The sequence below is a fragment of the Hylobates moloch genome, unplaced genomic scaffold (genome assembly GCF_009828535.3).
Source record: "Hylobates moloch isolate HMO894 unplaced genomic scaffold, HMol_V3 SCAFFOLD_7, whole genome shotgun sequence".
In the NCBI taxonomy this organism is placed as follows: Eukaryota; Metazoa; Chordata; class Mammalia; order Primates; family Hylobatidae; genus Hylobates; species Hylobates moloch.
In genome coordinates, this window is record NW_026652282.1 from 64,272,261 (window position 1) to 64,291,662 (window position 19,402).

Sequence of the window (19,402 nt, forward strand, 5' to 3'; positions counted from 1 at the left end):
GGTCTCGAACCACCGGGCTCAAGCAATCCGCCGGCCTTGGCCTCCTCAAGTGCCAGGTTTAAAGGCGTAAGCCACCGCGCATGGCCCACTAAACTTCTCTGTGCATCAGTTACTTCATTTGCGTAATGAGGATAACAGTAGTCACTTCTGCGTTTTGTGCGCGTTGGTTAATATATGAAAAATGCCACGTGTTTGCCATTAGCATCAATCATGCCATAACCAGAAAAATTACATTGCGTTTTTTATTTTAAAAAAGGTGGGGGCCAGAGTGGACCTGGCCTTTTCCAACTTCTGAGAGGTCTCTATTATTAAGTAAGCCTTAAGAAGCGGAATTCCATGAAGGGAGCTAGGAAACCAGGATTTTCCAAAAGGAAGTGGCATTTGCACTGATCGTGGTAGGGCTGCCTCGAATTCCACGGGGTTGGGGTGGCGCCTTTTCCAAGGCAGTCCTGGGCTTGCGCAGGGCTGCGGCTTCTCTGGGCGTGGTTCCGGGAAACGCAGCGGCGCCGACCTTGGGTCTCGCACATTCTTCACATCCGTTCGCAGGGTCACCAGGATCTTCGCCGCTACACTTGTGGGCCCCCCGGCGACGCTTCCCGCTCCGCCCCTAAGTCGGGAAGGTTCCTTGCGGTTCGCGGCGTGCCGGACGTGACAAACGGAAGCCGCACGTCTCACTAGTACCCTCGCAGACGGACAGCGCCAGGGAGCAATGGCAGCGCGCCGACCGCGATGGGCTGTGGCCAATAGCGGCTGCTCAGCAGGGCGCGCCGGGAGCAGCGGCCGGGAAGGGGCGGTGCGGGAGGCGGGGTATGGGGCGGCAGTGTGGCCCCTGTTCCTGCCCGCGCGGTGTTGGGCGTTCTGCAAGCCTCCGGAGCGCACGTCGGCAGCCGGCTCCCTCGTTGACCGAATCACCGACCTCTCTCCCCAGCTGTATTTCCAAAATGTCGCTTTCTAACAAGCTGACGCTGGACAAGCTGGACGTTAAAGGGAAGCGGGTCGTTATGAGGTAATTCTGCACGTTTGCCCGCGTGCTCTCTGTGCTCTGTCGCAAACCTCTTTGGCCGGAGCCGACCTGTTCTCTCGTCTGCTCTAAGTTGCTTTTAGCTTTTGGCTGGGCCCTAGGGGTCCTAGGCTTGGAGGGCGAGGCTGCTCACGGGTTTGGTGGTTTCTAGCCGCATTTTCCCCAGCCCAGAAAGCAGCCGAAGTCACCCTTAGGGGATGGATCCCACTGAGGAAGGGTTGAGATTGCCGCTGGGACCCATTTTGTCCTTTTTCCTATTGGTGAAATGCAGTTCCGTTGCCTCCAGCTCCCAGTCGGCGAGATGGGACTTAATGCTTATCCTGCAAATCTCTAGGCTTCAAGGAAGGGACCTTGAAAGGTCATTTTGTTAATTTCCCTTCCCCCACGCTCCTAGACCGTCGCAGCCAAATGAGAAACGGCCCACATCTCACAGGTCCCTGCACAAAAGGATATTTTTCCAAGAGGATGTTGATTTAACTGTTCAGGAGTAGACCCCCGCCTCCCCCGCCACTAAAGAATTGGGGTGGGAGGGTAGGGCGGGGCGCACCGGAGGAGGCCTTGCAGAGCTTATGTAACAGGCCTCTGCTGCCCTGCAGCGTGGTATCGTTGGACTCTTGCGCACAGGATTTGCATCAGGATTGTGACATACTAGGTAATGGTAGAGCAGGGTGTGGCTGCTCATACTTGCTGGCCTCTAACCTCATCCCCACGTGTGGCTAGAAAAGTAGAATTTTAAAAGTGGGGGAAGGTTCCTCGTGCACTTTGGGTCTCTTACTCTGCGCATGTGGATCTCTGGTCACTTGCCAATACGGCTTGTCTCTTATCTGCCAGAATTGTTTGTATAGTGTGGAGCTTTTACATTTATCCTTTTTGTCACGTGTGGTATATTTGTGCATGCCAGGAGCAAGGTGCAGGAGGATGAGTCGGTATGTAACTGATGGACTTGACTGTTCATATACCTTAACAGGATCCAAGAGTGGTGTTTTTGAGGGGTCATAAAGGTTTCTGTTGATAGCATTTTGCAACCTTGACCTTTTTGGGAAGTGGTTGATTGATGGGTAGGCATGTGCTGGTGTAATCTAGCCCCTTTTCCAATTTGGGCTGGTTCAAATGAGGGCTTGTGTTGGAAATTAACAGACACGTAAGTCAGTAGGAGATCTCCCTTTACTCTAACTTTAAACATATGAGGACACCTTTGAGTTAGGGAACTGTATGGGTACCCTAAAAGGACATGTAGCTCTCCCTTTCTTTCTAATTTCACTTTGGTCAATATTACTTTGCAGGTAACCTCTGCCCTGCTATGGAGATAGAAGAACCCAGTAATTTATGTCCATGAAAAATGCCTGGTTTCCACATTTCCCCAAATGACATAGGCCTTTGTAATCTGGACAAAGTAGGAATCACAGCCATGTTAGTACTAGAGGAGTGCCCTTTCTGGCCCTCATACAATCCTAAAAAAAGGGGATAGACCCTGTGAAAAAAAAACAGGACAGGTGGACATTGGCATGGCAACCAGCTTTTAGGTTTTAATTAGTTCCTTGCATCTCCCCTGTGTTTGAGGCTGATTCTTCCAGATGCATGGACCAACTAAAAGACAAGGAGTGGGACATCATGCTGATAACCTTCCTATAATTGTAGTCTTGGGCTTTATTTCCTTTCTCTCTAGGGAAACTGGCTTGAGGAAGCTAGCTGGGGGTGGGATTGGAGGAGCTGCTTAACTTTTCTCCCTCTGGACCTAATAAAGTTTCATTTAGCACACACTAACCCAAAGCCTTGAAATGATTGGCTAGTCCTGTTTTGCTGATGGAAAATGACCTGTTCAGGGTTACTGAACTACCAAGTTGGTGGCAGAGCTGGGAGTAGAATTTGGGTCTCCTTGGCTATCAACTAGATCCTCTGAATATTCGAGACAATGACCAAGGATACTTTGAAATAGAACTTTCTCTTGTAATCTGGATACCTTCTACTTATTTAGGCTGAGGACAGGAAGTTACATCGTTCCCTGATTATTAATGTATTTCTTTTGAACAGAGAGTCACATTGTAGGCCTACTTTTTTGGAGGTGCCTAGGCAGCCATGTGGTGTCAGCTCAATTCCTTTTTGTTTCAACGTGGTGGTTGCTGGCAGTGTTTCCGGAATGGGGCTTCCTGAGTAGTGGCTGCCTCATTTGTCGTCTTTGTCCTGCAGAAGTGAACTCTGGTATTTGCTGACTCTTCTGGTCCACTGGTTCGGATTGCCAAGGGAAATTGATTTGTTGAGGGAACATGGGATAGCCAGAAACCTCTGACTTCTTAATTACCAGGTTCCATCTTAGTTTTTTAGGACTCCCCGGTTGACTTTACAGCCTCTTTGAATACACTTCTGCTTATTTTTGTGGTAATTTCCTTTCTTTCTCTCATAGGTTGCCAGTCATCCTTTGCCTGCTTGTAAAGCACTTCCTTTTTGCTTGCTCCTGCCTGTTTTTTTAAACCTCACTGGTTTTCTCCAACTTGTTGTAACTTGTAAAGAAACTGCTTTGATGTAGTGGGAAGAGAAACAGGAAAAAATTGAGAGCAGAGAAAAAGTCTCTAAGATACCCACAATATCCCAGTTTTCCATTTGGGACAGTGAAGCATTGATGGACATGGTTCCTTTGAGAGTTTTTAATGGAACTGGACCTGGGACCTGAGATTTCAGGTGATAGAGACTTGATATTCTTATTCCAGCTAAATCAGTATATTTTTTAATGTTTTATTTTGAAATAATTAAAGATTCATGGGAGGTTACAAAGTTAGAGAGGTCTTGTGTTCAACCCATTTTCCCCCAATGGATGCATCTTACCTAATTATAGAACAATATCAAAAGTAGGAAATTGACATTGGTATAAAGTGTGTATGGTTCTATGCCATTTTATTACGTGCGTCGATTTGTGTAACCACCACCACAATCAAGATACAGAACTATTCGATCACCACCAAGATCTCCTTCATGCTACCCCTTTATAATAATAACCACCCCCCTTCCTGACTCCTGGTAACTACTGATCTGTCCACTGTTTCTAAAATTTTGTCACTTCAAAAATACTATACAGCTAGAATCACATGGTATATAACCTTTTGGGATTAACTTTTTTCACTTAGCATAATGTCCTCAAAATTTATCTACATTGTCACATGTATCAAAAGTTCATACCTGTGTATTGCTGAGTAGTATTCCATGGTATGGATGTACCATAGTTTAACTACCATTGAAGGGTATTAGGGTTGTTTCTGATTTGGGGCTATTACAAATAAAGCTGCTGTGAACATTTGTATACAAGTCTTGGTATGGACATATGCTGTTATTTTTCATGGGTAAACACCTAGGAGTGGAATTGCTGGGCCACGTCCTTTTGAGGTATCCCCAGGCTGTTTTCCAAGGTGGCCGCAGCATTTCACATTTCTACCAGCAGTATGTGAGTAATCAGTTTCTCTGCTTCATTACCAGCTATTTTAGTTATTCTTTGTTCTGATGGATATGTAGTAATAACTGACTTTGTGCCTGAAGCAAAGCTCAGGAGTGTTATAAGGAAACGGAAAAAAAATTGTGCGTATTTTATGTAAAATGGAACAAGTAGAATCTGAAGGCAAGAGCAGTTCCTGTGTTGGAGTCCTTAGAGGAGAAGCTAAAAGCAGAGCCGTTGTGAGTGTAGGAGATGAGGGGAGGTAATCCAGAAGGCATTGAGGAGAGAGTATAAACCAAGTCTAATTCATTAGTAAGCTGACACCATGGCAGCTTGGATAGATGAGACAGTTTCTTAGGTGTCTCTGCCCAAAGATATTCCTCCCTGTAAGGGTTGGGGGTAGAGAGTAGCACTGCAAGAAGTGGCTTGTGCCCATCCTTTTGCCATTAGCCCTTTTGAGCATAGGCCTTCTGGGAGGTTGCATGGGGGAAAATGACCCATGGTAATGGGATATTCTTTCTTCTTTGGAATGTACTTTAAGGCTGGCAGGCTCCTTGTTCAGGATATTTAAAGAAGACAGAGAATCAAGTGGCCTGAAACAAAGTAGAGTGTATTTCTTTCATCAGAGGCTTACTGCCTTTAATTTTGAAGACTTTAAAACATGTTTTAATATAGAATTATTTTTCCTCAACCTACCTTTGGAAAGGCTGTTCTTCAGTGAGGTAGATTGGAGTTCAGGCCTAGTGGATATAGGAAATTGATGGTCTCCTCAGTATGTCTGTAGGAGTTTGTAATTGCCTTAGCCTTAGAGAGGAAGGGGTATTTAAAAAGGCGGAGGAAAAAGATGGAGGCTTATAATCAAGGATAGCAGCAGTCTTCTTGATTAGGTCATACTTGACTGTAGTCCCTTTGCAAGTGATGCTAGCTGTTTTTAGTAGTGGTTGATTTACTTGTCAAATCACAGAATTACATTTTGGAGAAACATGTAACAACAACTAACACTTTTATGGCACTTACTGTGTGTCAGGTACACTTCTAAGCACTTTATAAATTGCTGACTTAATTCTCTCAGTAACTACGAGGTAGATACTGTTATCCCGATGAGAAAAAAAATCACTTAAAAATGATCATGGCAGGCGCAACTCTTAAACCTTAAAAATAGCTGCCATACATTATTGTTTTCATTCACATTGAAGTAGGCTGAGGTTCCACGGAGTTCAGAATAATTGGTTCTTAAGAATGATAACACAGTAATCTGTTGGGTAAGAGAGACTGCAGTACATTATTTTCTTGTGTGGTCTTGATTACTTCCCTTCTAATTTGCCTGTTTGTCAGGTGGGCTGGGGCACATGTCCCACCCTCTCTTCTCAGGCTTTTTGAAAGAGGCTGTCTTAATGTTGTGTGTATTGCTTGAAGGACCCCTAGTCTGAAGGCCCCAGGCTTTCTCCAAAAAGAATGATTTTCTCTTAGCGTGTTTTATTTTTATTTTAATTTTTTTCTCGAGTCATGTTAGTTTCACGAGGACCCAGAAATAGTATCAAGGGAATTAGGATCAAGATGCATTCCTTATTATTCTTCACCTCTCCAGCTGCTACCCAGATACTATCGTGCCAGGCCCAGACAGATATCTTTTTAGGTGGAACTGGCTTTAGCTTCCCAGATCTTCAGAGCTAGTTCCTGTGATTTAAGTTAGGTTTTATTTTTTTAAATTCTTTTTAAAGTATGAATACATACCTAAAAGGGCACAAATCACAAGTTCAAAGAATTACCACAAAATGAGCACATTTGTATGATCACTGAGGTTAAGAGAACATTACCAGAACCCCAGAGCCTCTGGTGTCCTTATCCCAGTCACCACTCCCGCCATCCTCCCCATGACTAACCACTATTTTGACTTTTAATGCCACTGATTATTTTTAAGATGAGATTTGAATTTCCGACTTATTTAACTGGTTCATTAAAAGTGCATCTCCTAATCTTTGATGGAACAGTAAGTTGATCATGGTCTTGAATCTTTCTTTTTTAGAGTCGACTTCAATGTTCCTATGAAGAACAACCAGATAACAAACAACCAGAGGTAAGGTCCCTGCTAAGCCTTGGGCTGGGTTTAAGATGTGTGTAGGTACATAGGATGAAATGTTTTTCCTTTCATATTGTATTATGGAACTGTAGCAACTTAAAACGTATGATTTTAGGTTCTATCAACCCACTATCTGATCTGCTTTCTTATTTATGAGAATATACAAATATAAGCAAAATCTTAAGAAAGTGATTCCCCTCCCCTTGTTTTTTGAAAATTAGAAGAATTTGGAGTTCATTTTCTTTTTTTGAGATAGGGTCTCACTGTGTCACCCAGACTTGAGTGTAGTGGTGTGATCACGGTTCACTGCAGCCTTAACCTTCTGGGCTCAAGCAGTCCTCTGACCTCAGCTTCCTGAGTAGCTGGGACAACAGGTGCACACCACTACACCTGGTTAAATTAAAAAAAATTTTTTTTTGTAGAGATGGGGTCTCACTATGTTGCCTAGGCTGTTCTCAAACTCCTGGACTCAAGTGATCCTCCTGCCTTGGCTTCCTAACGTACTGGGACCACAGGTGTGAGCCCCCACACCTGGCAGAGTTATTCATTTTTAAAGAATATAAAAGTTGGCTGGGTGCAGTGGCTCACACCTGTAATCCCAGCACTTTGGAAGGCTGAGGCAGGAGGATTGCTTGAGGCCAGTAATTCGAGAACAGCCTGGCCAACATAGTAAGGACACCATCTCTATAATATAAACACACAAAAAGAATATAAAAGTTTAAGGTTACTTGGCTTCTCTTGCAAAATGAAGAACTATGTAAAAGTACCAGTAGTTACTAAGGTTACATGTAGTTTTACAAGCCCCCATTCCAAATGGCTCAGATAAAGTCAGTTTTTGAGAATTTTCATTTGTTTTTACTTCCAAAAAAAAACAGGAAAGACTTCAGAAGTACATTTTCAGTCAGTTTAGCTGCTCCAATATCTTGGATCTTAGATTCAGAAACAAATTTTAAGTGAGAGTACTGCTCTTGCTTTTGACTAGATTGTAAAAGGTCTTTATTTTTGTCTTTACTTTCTTTTTAATTTTTTTAATTTTTAATTTTTGTAGATTTTATATATATATATGGGTTACATGAGATATTTTGATATAAGCATGCAATACATAATCACATCAGGTTAAATGGGGTATCCATCAAGAAGGTTTTTAATTTTTTTTTTTTTTTTTTGAGACAGGGCTTCGTTCTGTCGTCCAGGCTGGAGTGCAGTGGCACGATCTTGGCTCATTGCAATCTCTGCCTCCTGGGCTCAAGCGATCCTCCCATTTCGGCCTCCCAGGGAGCTGAGACCACAGGCGTGGGCCACCACACCTGGCTACTTTTTCATATTTTTTTTGTAGAGACAGCATTTTGCCCTTTTGCCCAGGCTGGCCTTGAACTCCTGGACCCCGCCCACCTCGGCCTCCCAAAGTGCTGGGAATACAGGCGTGAGTCACTGTGCTCTGCCTATTTTAAATTTTAAATGAAGGGTTTGTGTTGGCAAGGTGCTTTCCAATGATCTAGACCAGTGGTATCTAATAGAAATACAATGTGAGCCAAATTGTGTTAATTAAATGAAAAGGACATTTAACTTTTTTGGTACTAAGTCTTCAAGATCTGGCATGTGTTTTTATACTTACAGCACATCTCAATTTGATCTAGTTATATATCTAGTACTCAACAGACACACATGACTAAATGACTGTCGTGTTGGACAGTGCAGATCTAGACCCAGAACATTTTCAGGTATTGGTCCCAGAATAGAGCCTGTCATTTTGCCAAGCACATCCCTGCTGTACCATAGTGGCAGGGTCTTTGTATAAGGCAGATCTGATCCCTTTTGATCTTCATTATTGTGCAACACACAGAAACGATTGGAAATATGCATATCAAGGTATTTTAACAGTAAAGAAACATGTTTGGAAATCTTTTTATTTCCGGAAATCCATTAACAAAATGAAGCATTAGAAATAATAAAACTTGCTGATAAGGGATAGTCCTGAAAACTAATTGGTTCCATTGCACAAACTTTGTACCTGATACAGATTTTTAAATTTGATATAAATGAGTTCTTATATCTACTAAATATTAATAGCATAAGATATTTTAAAAATACAACTTTTTTAATCATTCCATTCTTTGCTCAGATGTCATCTTATCAGACTGTCCCTGGCCATCCTATCTAAAAATCTCCTCTACCATTGTTCCCGGTCATTTTTGTCCTCAAAAGTAGGGGGACAAAAATGGGGAACAATGGTTTTTTTTTTTCTGTATCTCACCATTATTACATGTACACACACACACACACATAAATGTTTATTGTGTCTCTCCATTAGAATTTCACTTCCATGAGAACAGAGACTTTTTTAAAGAGTTTTCTGTTTCGTTCTCAGAACCTGGAATGATGCCTGGCACAAAAGAAGCATTCAATAAATATTTGGTGAATAAATAAATGCTTTTCTTGATCAATTTTAATTTCTTATAAACTGGCAAAATGGCAAGTTAGTAGCAGGTTTATAACAAAACTTTTAAGTGTTTAAAGGGAGTTAATTTTTTGATTAATTTATAATGTAATAAACATGATACATTATGGAAACCAAGCTCTAGACAGTGCAATTATTTTTTCCTACATCAAAAAGTGACTTAGGATCTATTAATAGGTGCAGAAAAGTTACTACATGTTTTTGATTTTTCCCCAAATTTCCTTTGATGGTTTCAAGATTTGAGAATTTTATGTATTTTCCATAGTCAAATAAGAAGAGTGTTTTCAGGGGTCCCCAAGACCACCCACATATCTCATGATGATTTGCTAGGACTCAGAGTTGTTATCATGGCTAAAGTTTATTACAGTGAAAGAATGCATGGCAAGATTAGGAAGAGGAAAAGACATGGGGGAGTCTAGAGAAATCCATTGGCTTCCAGTTTCCCGTGAGGGGACACATCGAGTGTTTTCCTTTCTTCAGCAGTGAAAAATGCAGTAATTATCTTCAATGTTTCTGCCTGGAGAAGCATGCTAGAGACTCAGATCCCAAGATTTTTACTGGGAACTGGTCACATAGGTATCCTCTGCCTAGCAACTACGAAAATTACAAACTTTTGCTGGGTGTGTTGGCTCACGCCTGTATTCCCAGCAGTTTGGGAGGCTGAGGCCCGCAGATAACTTGAGCCCAGGAGTTCAAGACCAGCCTGGACAACATGGCAAAACCCCTACAAAAAATACAAAAATTAGCTGGGCATGGGTGCATTCTTGTAGTTCCAGCTACTTGGGAGGCTGAGGTGGGAAGATCATCTGAGGTTGAAGCTGCAGTGAGCCGAGATTGTGCCTCTCCACTCCAGCCTGCTGGGTGACAGAGTGAGACCCTGTCTCAAAAAAAAAAAAAAAAAAAAAAACAAGGAAAAGTAAAAAAAAATTCTAGACTTCTAGAGTGGGGCAGGTATTCAGCATAAATCACCATGTTTGTATAGACAGTCTAGGAAGAGCGAATAGCCCTTGTCAGTCTTGTCAGTTAACTTTGAAAGCCAAGTTCCCAGATACCAGCCAGGATCCAATCTTGCAAACAGGTCCTTCTATAGATAGTAGCCTCAGGCCTGCTATGTTAACTCTTGTCTGTGAAAGGGGCAGATACATAATGAGATTGTACAATCCTAGGTGGAGGGTTTGCATTGCATTTAACTTCTTCCCCTAAGGACCACCATTGAATTACTGATAGTAGATTTGAAGGAACTTGGAGAAGAAAAGGAGCTTTATGCTTTATGAGGTTACCAATAAACTCGTTCCCACTAATTTCTAGGAGTAACTTCGTTCTGTTTGTTGTCTCTTTTTGGTTGCAGGATTAAGGCTGCTGTCCCAAGCATCAAATTCTGCTTGGACAATGGAGCCAAGTCGGTAGTCCTTATGAGCCACCTAGGCCGGCCTGATGGTGTCCCTATGCCTGACAAGTACTCCTTAGAGCCAGTTGCTGTAGAACTCAAATCTCTGCTGGGCAAGTAAGTGCCAGGCTCTGGTGCTGGTAGACTTTGTGGCGGGGGAGGTTGTCAAGCACGTTGTTACTGGTTGTTAACTTTCAGACTGCTCAAGTGTCTTCATCTCTTCCTTTCCTCAGGGATGTTCTGTTCTTGAAGGACTGTGTAGGCCCAGAAGTGGAGAAAGCCTGTGCCAACCCAGCTGCTGGGTCTGTCATCCTGCTGGAGAACCTCCGCTTTCATGTGGAGGAAGAAGGGAAGGGAAAAGATGCTTCTGGGAACAAGGTAGGACCTGTGATTTTGACATTATTGGGGGTGAGGGCCTGAGTCTGTAAGAGACTGTGGTTGAAGAATAGAGAAAGCTCATTTATTTTAACTTAGACACCTTTTATTGAAGTATACAATGTCGACACAGCTTGATGGGTCATCTCAAAGTAAACACACTTGTGTAACCACAACCCAGGTCAAGGAGTAGAATATTACCAGCATCCCAGAAGCCCTCCTTCGTGTTCAGGTGGTGTTTAAATATGTTTGAAAAATATGTGAACACCTTTGTGGTGGAAGAGTATTCAGTGAATATGATGGTCATGATGATGTCACCTTGGATTTAAGGCATTTTCTTAAGACGTGTAAAGTATGTTCCTTTAAATCTCTCTTTAAGATAGAGGTACAGGTATCACCTTACTTCATAAAGAAACTAAGTCTAAAAAAAAGAACAAGTTTCTGAAAGGCAGTCATATGATTAAAGTTAGAGGCAGTGGTGCTGTTGGTGGTCTTTAGAGCTCAGCCCATTCGATCAGCAAGCTTTTTCTATAAATGGCCAGATAATATTTTAGGCTTTCTGTGTTGTGCAGTCACTTCCATCTGCATATAGTCTCTGTTGGAACTACTCATCTCTGCTGATGTTGTGCAAAAGCAGCCATAGATAACTCACCGAACAGATTACTGTGAACTGACAACCAGAATTCAAATATTCAATGATAAAACCGGCTCTTTGCAGATGATTTTGAATTTGCCCATTGGCTAGAAAGGAAGCTGAAGGCATTTTTTAGTACTTTCCACTATTCTTGTCTTTAGTATCTCAGAGAACAAGATGCTCTGAGTCTAGTATCTCAGTCTCCTTTGGCTTCTCACATTTCTTAAGGTCATTGGGAGTGCCTGCTTTCAAGTAGTTTCTTTTTTTAGCACCAAAGGTGCTGGTCTTGCCTTATCCTGCTTTTGGCATGGTCTTGCTACAGTATTAGGAGTCAAATGCTGAGCTAAAATTTGGTGTCCTTTTAAACTGGAACTCATGATGCATGAACTCTAGGGCTTAGAAGTGGCAGGAGGCAAAGGGCAAATTGAAGCAAAACTTTTTATTTAGGAAATGATGAGCTGGCTATGTAGTCTATGACTTTTTTAGTTAATTGACTTGACATTCACTATCTAATGGCTTTTAATACCTGAAATTTCAGGAGTCGGTCCCAAGTTCAAAATGGATTAAAAAAACAGTGAGGCTAGGCGTGGTGCCTCATGCCTGTAATCCCAGCACTTTGGGAGGCCGAGGTGGGTGGATCACGAAGTCAGGAGTTCGAGACCAGCCTGGCCAACATGGGGAAACCCTGTTTCTACTAAAAATACAGAAAAGTCAGGCATGGTGGCAAGTGCCTGTAATCCCAGCTACTCAGGAGGCTGAGGCAGGAGAATTGCTTGAACCCAGGATGTGGAGGTTGCAGTGAGCCAAGTTTGCACCACTGCACTCCAGCCTGGGCAACAGAGCAAGACTCTGTCTCAAAAAAAAAAAAAAAAACAAAAAACACCACAAAAACAAAGTGAGGACATGAGGACATAAACATTTTCCCTTTATCCAAAGTGCCCACATTGATCTTTTAAGGGCCTTCTCTTTCTTCTAGTTATTTGCAGATCAGTAAATGAGAAATGAGTTCTGATTGATATTGTTTATTTCCATGGCACCTTTTTTCATGAAGAGCTTTCAATTTACCCTGTTTTTCCTTAAATATCTTTTTAAAGAGACAGGGTCTTGTTCTGTTGCCCATGGTGGAGTGCAGTGGCATGATCATAACTCATTGCAGCCTCAAACTTGTGGGCTGAAGTGATCCTCCTGCCTCATCCTTGCAGAGAGCTAGGACTACAGGCACATACCACCATGCCCAACTGACTTTTACTTTTTTTTTTTTTTTTCTGGTAGAGACGTGGTCTTGCTATGTTGCCTAGGCTCATCTTGAACTCCTGGGCTTAAGTGATCCTCCCATGTTGGCCTCCCAAAGTGTTGGGATTATAGGTGTGAGCTACTGCCCCTGGCCTCCTTAAATAGTTCTTAAATGGAGGGGTTATTATGCCTTTTTGATAGAAGGGAAAATTTCAGAGCAACTTCCCAAAGGTGACACAATGAATTAGTGTCAGAGCTGAACATAGAACTCAGATCTCCTTACATTTGAGCATTGTTATCATTACTACATGTGTCATCTTTCAATCACTAGTGGCAGATGTTATTCTATTCTAGAGAGGTTATGGGAGTGCCACAATCTTCAATTTTAGCATTAGTGCCTCTGCAATTCTTTGGGTCTTTAGGGAAAAGCCCCATTTTTTATGGCAGTCCCCTTCACCTCCTTGATACATAGGAGCATAGGAGTGGGCAGTGACTTAAAATGAACATCTGCTTTGTGCTATGCACTCCTTTGTGTCCTGTCCCCTTTCTTCTGGCTTGCTTCCTGTGCCTCTTTGCTTAATCTCCTGCCAGAGACTCTCTGTTTTGCTTATCCTCCCATCTTGCTTTCTGTCTCCTTTGGGGTATCCCTTGATGGCAAGCTGACATTTTAAAGCTCTATGTTTAACTTCTACATTTTCTTCCTCTCTTTTTGTAGAAGTATATTTCTTGTTTTCCCAGATGCCTAGCTTCCAGAGAAGGTCATGAAATACCTCTTTGTCAATGTGAAGTGTTTCTGAGGTTCTTTTCTGTTGTCATGTTTCCATCTGCCTTCTCTGTCCCAGCTCGCCCTTGTTGCTTTTATGAGGAATATGTGTGAGAGCCCCTTCCACTTCGCAGAAAGGCCTTGGGAGCCAGCAGCTTGAGTCAAGTATGATACTATCACAAGGAGAATGTTTAAAATGAGAAACAGAGTCAAGGAGAGGGAAGGATAATCAGAACGTTGAGCTGAAGACTGGTGAGAGGCTAGTGGGGTGTGGTTAACTTCATGTGATTAGAGGTAAAGCCATCGTTCAGGAATATTAGGTTTGCAATTTGAGGAAAGTTAAGGGAGAGCAGAAACATGCAGAAATGACCAAAGTACCTGGAATATTTGGAAGAAAGAACACATCCTACTGCTGGTTGTAAAAAATCGCTGTCCCGCCTACTCAGGGTCTTTAGAGATGTTCAGGAGGACTCTTGGTATATGAAATGCTTTTATAGTTGTCTTTGGAGCCATCACGTTTTCTGTTTTTGTTTTTCTTTATAGGTTAAAGCCGAGCCAGCCAAAATAGAAGCTTTCCGAGCTTCACTTTCCAAGCTAGGGGATGTCTACGTCAATGATGCTTTTGGCACTGCTCACAGAGCCCACAGGTACCAAGAACCTTGTAGACTACCACACTGAGAACAATATTCCTATTTACTTGAGTAGCCCAAGCTCTGTTTTTTTTTTTTTTTTTTTTTTTTTTTTTTTTTTTTTTTGAGGCGGATCACGTCTGACCAGGTGGTGTGGGGCTCCCGGCCTGTTGCACTCCCCGGTTCACCCTTTCTCTGCCTCAGCCCCTCCGAGTAATGGGATACAGGCCCCGCACCACCGCCGGAATGACGGGGTTTCACCGTGGTCTCGATCTCCTGACCTCGTGATCCGCCCGCCTCGGCCTCCCAAAGTGCTGGGATTACAAGCGTGAGCCACCGCGCCCGGCCCGGAGAGTTTTGTATTATACTGTAATCCTTTCAGCTTCTCTAATTGGAACTGCCACTATGGCTCTTGTTGAGTAGCTCTCATCCAAAGAGGAAATAAAGGTAAAAAAATGTTGGTAATTGTAGGGCTTTTTGTGGAGTTTCAGGAAGAGGTTGCTCTTTCTCACCTTAGCTATTTTGTACAGAGTTATCCTTGTATGAACGTTACAAGATCAGACTCTCATGCTGTCAGTAGGAAGCAAATTGAGGAATCCTCTTCTGCTATCATCAACCGGCCAGTTACTTACTGTGATTTGCCCTTTGGCCTGCTGAAGAGTGTTAACTGGGTATCTTAAATTCTACCTAAGTTCATTACTTTTTTACTCTTTCCCCTTGACCTTGCACTATTAGTTAAAAATCTTATCTTGTACCTAAGTGTTTTTTGTTGCAATGTAGAGATGAAAACCATGATTTCTTGCAGTCCAGAAGTAGAAATATTTTATTGATAAGGAGCTGGCCTCTAGGATTAGGAGGAATGATAGCGATTGACTAGAATTTGAATGTCTTTGATCTTTTCTAGCTCCATGGTAGGAGTCAATCTGCCACAGAAGGCTGGTGGGTTTTTGATGAAGAAGGAGCTGAACTACTTTGCAAAGGCCTTGGAGAGCCCAGAGCGACCCTTCCTGGCCATCCTGGGCGGGTATGAAGAACTCTTTAAGATCATGCTTTAAGTATTGTTTGCCTGGTAGTAGGCCATAACTTGGGTGGTTTATTGTCATATAGCTCAGTCCCACTGGGTAACTGAGGATAATTTAATAAAGGAACTACAGGCTGGGCATGGTGGCTCACACTTGTAATCCCAGCACTTTGGGAGGGCCCAGGCAGGAAGATTGTTTGAGCCCAGGAGTTTGAGATGGGCCCAGACAACAAAGTGAGATCCCATGTCTACAAAAAAAATTAGCTGGGCGGTGGTGGTATGCACCTGTGGTCCCAGCTACCAGAGAGGCTGAGGTGGGAGGATCACTTGAGCCTGGGAGGTAGAGGCTGCAGTGCACTGTGATCATGCCACTGCACTCCAGCCTGGGTGACAGAGCAAGACCGTTTGAAAATAAATAAATAAATAAATAAATAAATAAATAAATAAATAAACGAACGAACTACATACAGAGGTGTGGGTAGGGTTCAGGGAAACTGCAAAGGGACAGTACAGTAATTTGGGGCTACCAACAGGCATCACCATCTCTATGCCTGAAGGGACAAAGGGAGGGGAATGGTTATCAGAATTCAGAGAGGAAAGTTGGTGTGGAGAGAGCTATCTGATAGGAACTGTAGCCTTTGGTCAAAGGACACAAGATCTGGTAGGGAGGGGGAGCCAGGGCAATAAATATTCTGATCTCCTTTCAGTCTCTTGCTGCTGCACCCCCTCCCACCCTCAATTTGGCTGAAACTCAAATGGAAGCCAGAGCGCAAGAAAGCTCCTCGATGTAGTCCATGCAGGTCCTCCTCCTGTGATGCAACAGGGTAGAGAAGGATAGAAGATGGCTCTGCAGGGAAGAATGGGAAAGATCCACCATAGGTGCTCATTTAGCAATTTTGAAGTGCTTGAGCCTTTTACGTACATATAACCTGGCAGGGTATAACTATGAAAACCTTTTCATATGTGTTTAATATATAATTTAGACCTCATTTCTCCAGATTACATACCTATTTTATCTTTTCTCCTATAGGGAAAGGCAGCAAGTAGATAATGATTTTCCAATGGCTTAGTTAAAAATAGAAATTTCAGAATTGAGGGTTGAGAGGAGGATAAATTTTAGGTGATAAAGTAGGGATAGAGAGCCAGCACTGCTTGGATAAGACAATTTCCTGTGACTTGGTGTGGTGATGAAAGTGTGCTGATGAAAATTGACTCTGGAGTTGGGTGTCAATTTCAGGTAGCATAGTTGCTTATACTGTTTGGCTCTGTGTCTCCACCCAAATATTGTCTCGAATTACAATCCCCACGTGTTGTGGGAGGGACCTGGTGATTGGATCATGGGGGCGATTCCCCCCATACTGTTCTTGTGATAGTGTTGTTTGGCAGTTCCACCCTGGCTCGCCTCTCTCTTGCCACCATGTAAGATGTGACTTGCTTCCCCTTTGCCTTCCGCCATGATTGTAAATTTCCTGAGGCCTCTCCAGCCATGCGGAACTGTGAGTCAATTAAACCTTTCTTTATAAATTACCAAGTCTCAGGTAGTCCTTTATAGCATTGTAAACATGGGCTAATACAGTTGCTCTCTAGGCTTTATGAGCCCAGTTTCAGAGTCTTAAAAATAACTCAGGTATATACAGGTTATTGTGTTTTGTTCTTTGAAAAAGGTATATATTCCTGGGCTTTGTTCTCCAACTTTCTGTAGACCTGGAATATGGGAGTGAGTGCCACCTAGTGCCACCTTAATGGTTAGGTTTTTAGGTTCAGACTGAAATAGCTGTTATGGGGAATTGGATGTGAGATTTTTTTGCCACCTTTCTTGCAGTGTAGTTTCCCTAGGCCATTAACAGTTTTTGGGAAAACTTTTATATTTTATTAAACAAACTTTATTGTAAGAAACACTCATATGTACAGAAGTTGAGAGAATAGTATAGTAAACTCCCAGGTATCCATTACCCTGTTTCAACAGTTCATTGACATTTTTGCTAATCTTGTTTCTTGTATGTCCTAACTCTGTTTTGTCAGGAATGTATACACACACACACACACACACATATATATACACACACACACACATATATACACACACACACACGTATATATTCCTGACAAAGTGAATACAAGTGAAATAAATATGTGTATATATATATATGTGTGTGTGTGTATAGATCTATATATAGCTATTTTAGATAGATATAGATCTATATATAGATATTTTAGATACACAGATATATCTATATATATAGATCTATATCTATATATAGATATTTTTTTTTTCTGATACAGGGTCTCACTCTGCTGCCCAGGCTGAAGTGCAGTGGCATGATCACAGCTCACTGCAGCTTCGACCTTCTGGGCTTAAGCGATCCTCCCACCTCAGCCTCCTGAGTAGCTGGGACTACAGGCATGCATCACCATGCCTGGCTAATTTTTGAATTTTTTGTAGAGACAAGGTCTCATTGTGTTGCCCAGGCTGGTCTCGAACTCCTGGGCTCAGGCGATCCGCCTGCCTTGTTCTCCCAAGATGTTGAGATTACAGGCGTGAGCTTGTGCCCTGCTGTCAGGAATGTTTTTAAGTTAGCCTTGGACATCATACACTTTCACTTACATAGGTTGAGTATCTTTTATCTGAAATGCTTGGGACCATAAATGTTTTGGATTTCAGATTTATTTTTGGATTTTGGAATATTTGCATGGTACTTACCAGTTGAGCATCCTAATCTGAAAATATGAAATCTGAAATGTTCCAATGATATTTCCTTTGAGCTCAAACAGTTTTGATCTTGGAGGATTTCAGATTTTTGGATTAGGGATACTCAACCTGTAATACTCCTGTATACATCTTGTAATTGATAAGCAGATTTCTTTTAAATAATCACCATATTATACCTAACAAATTTAGCAGTTTTGTTACTATCATCTAATACCCAATCTGTATTCAGATGTTCTTGATCATCTCAGAAGTGTCTTTTTACAGTTGGTTTGTTTTAATAAGGATTCAAATGAAGTCCATGCATTGCCTTTGGCTTTTAGGTATCTCTTGTAATAATCCCCTATTTGTTATTTTCATTCTGTTGATTTGTTGAAGAAACAGGCATTTGAGCTGTAAGCTATTCTTTAGAAGAAATTGAACTCCTTTCTAACTGCTTTCTTCCCTTTGTGTGTGTGTGTGTGTGTGTGTGTGTGTGTATTTAAAACAATCTATCTTTACCCTTGGTGGTAGCCAATCTTTACAACTGAAATAAATAGTAAATAGTTTCTTGCCATCCGTTCACCCACATCACTGTTGTTTCATACCTCCTTTTCACAAATCCTAGCATAGGATCTCTCACCGGATAGGCATTATCTTGTTTATTGCATGAAGAAGGAAACAGATGCAAGGTGATTTGTCCATGTAAGTGGGATTTAGTTATATGGGAGTGTTTATGGAAGGCAAGCTATTACTTTGTTTCTCTTTAGTTTGGATCTTTTTTGTCTCATAGGGAGATGAAAGATACATGTGTATTTATCTTATTTCTGTCTACTAGAAAATAAGCTCCCAAAGGGTAGGGATCTTTCTGTTGCCTTTGCCCTCTGATGTTTCTCAAAGACCTAGAATAGTGCTTGGCACAGAGTAGGTGCCCAGTAAATGTGTTGAATTGGGTGATCCAACAAAAATATATGCCATAAAGAAAATGTCCCAGGCTGGGCATGGTGGCTTAGGCATGTAACCCTAGTGCTTTGGAAGGCCAAGGCAGGAGGATCACTTGAGCTTAGGAGTTTGAGACTCGCCTGGGCAACATAGTGAGACCTTGTCTCTACAAAAAAATTAAAAAAAAAAAAAATTATCCAGGGGTAGTGTACGCCTGTGGTCGCAGCTACTTGAGAGGCTGAGGCCAGAGGATTGCTTGAGCCTAGGAGTTCCAGGTTACAGTGAGCTATGATTGTACCACTGCACTCCAGCCTCGGCAACAGAGTGAGACTTTGTGTTGAAAAGAGAGAGAAAAAAATGTCCCAGCAACTGAGCATAGGGTATGACTTTAGGAATATATATTTTTGTTCAATATATATTTATTTAGTATACAGTCCGATCCCTGCTCTAAGGTTAGGATAGTTCTGAGTGGCTCCGGGATCCCACAGTTAGCAATCGTGCTTAGATACAATTAGCAATCTTGATGCTCTGAATTTGTGTGTGTGTGTGTGTGTGTGTGTGTGTGTGTGTGTGTGTGTGTTGGGGAATGTACAAAATAGATTTGGAACCCATAGTTTCCTTAGACGAGAGTAGGTCTTCTGAGCTCTGCTTAAAAATAGAATATGGATTTAAATCTGTTGTCCATCAGCTTCTAGGTAGAATTAAAAAAAAAATTGTACTGATGGTAAGTGGGGTGAGGAATTTTTTTTTTT

The 19,402-nt window shown here is 42.2% G+C and overlaps 1 protein-coding gene across 1 annotated transcript in view; it reads left to right on the plus strand.

The window, feature by feature from the left end:
* Positions 1 to 800: 800 nt before the first annotated feature.
* Positions 801 to 19,402, plus strand: part of PGK1 (phosphoglycerate kinase 1) — a 23,342-nt gene continuing 4,740 nt past the window's right edge. Inside the window, exons 1-6 of the mRNA XM_032757212.2 lie at positions 801 to 1,006; positions 6,469 to 6,519; positions 10,329 to 10,484; positions 10,601 to 10,745; positions 13,916 to 14,019; positions 14,906 to 15,025. Coding sequence (XP_032613103.1) covers positions 810 to 1,006; positions 6,469 to 6,519; positions 10,329 to 10,484; positions 10,601 to 10,745; positions 13,916 to 14,019; positions 14,906 to 15,025 — 773 coding nt within the window. The 5' untranslated portion in view covers positions 801 to 809. The remainder of the gene's footprint in view (positions 1,007 to 6,468; positions 6,520 to 10,328; positions 10,485 to 10,600; positions 10,746 to 13,915; positions 14,020 to 14,905; positions 15,026 to 19,402) is intronic.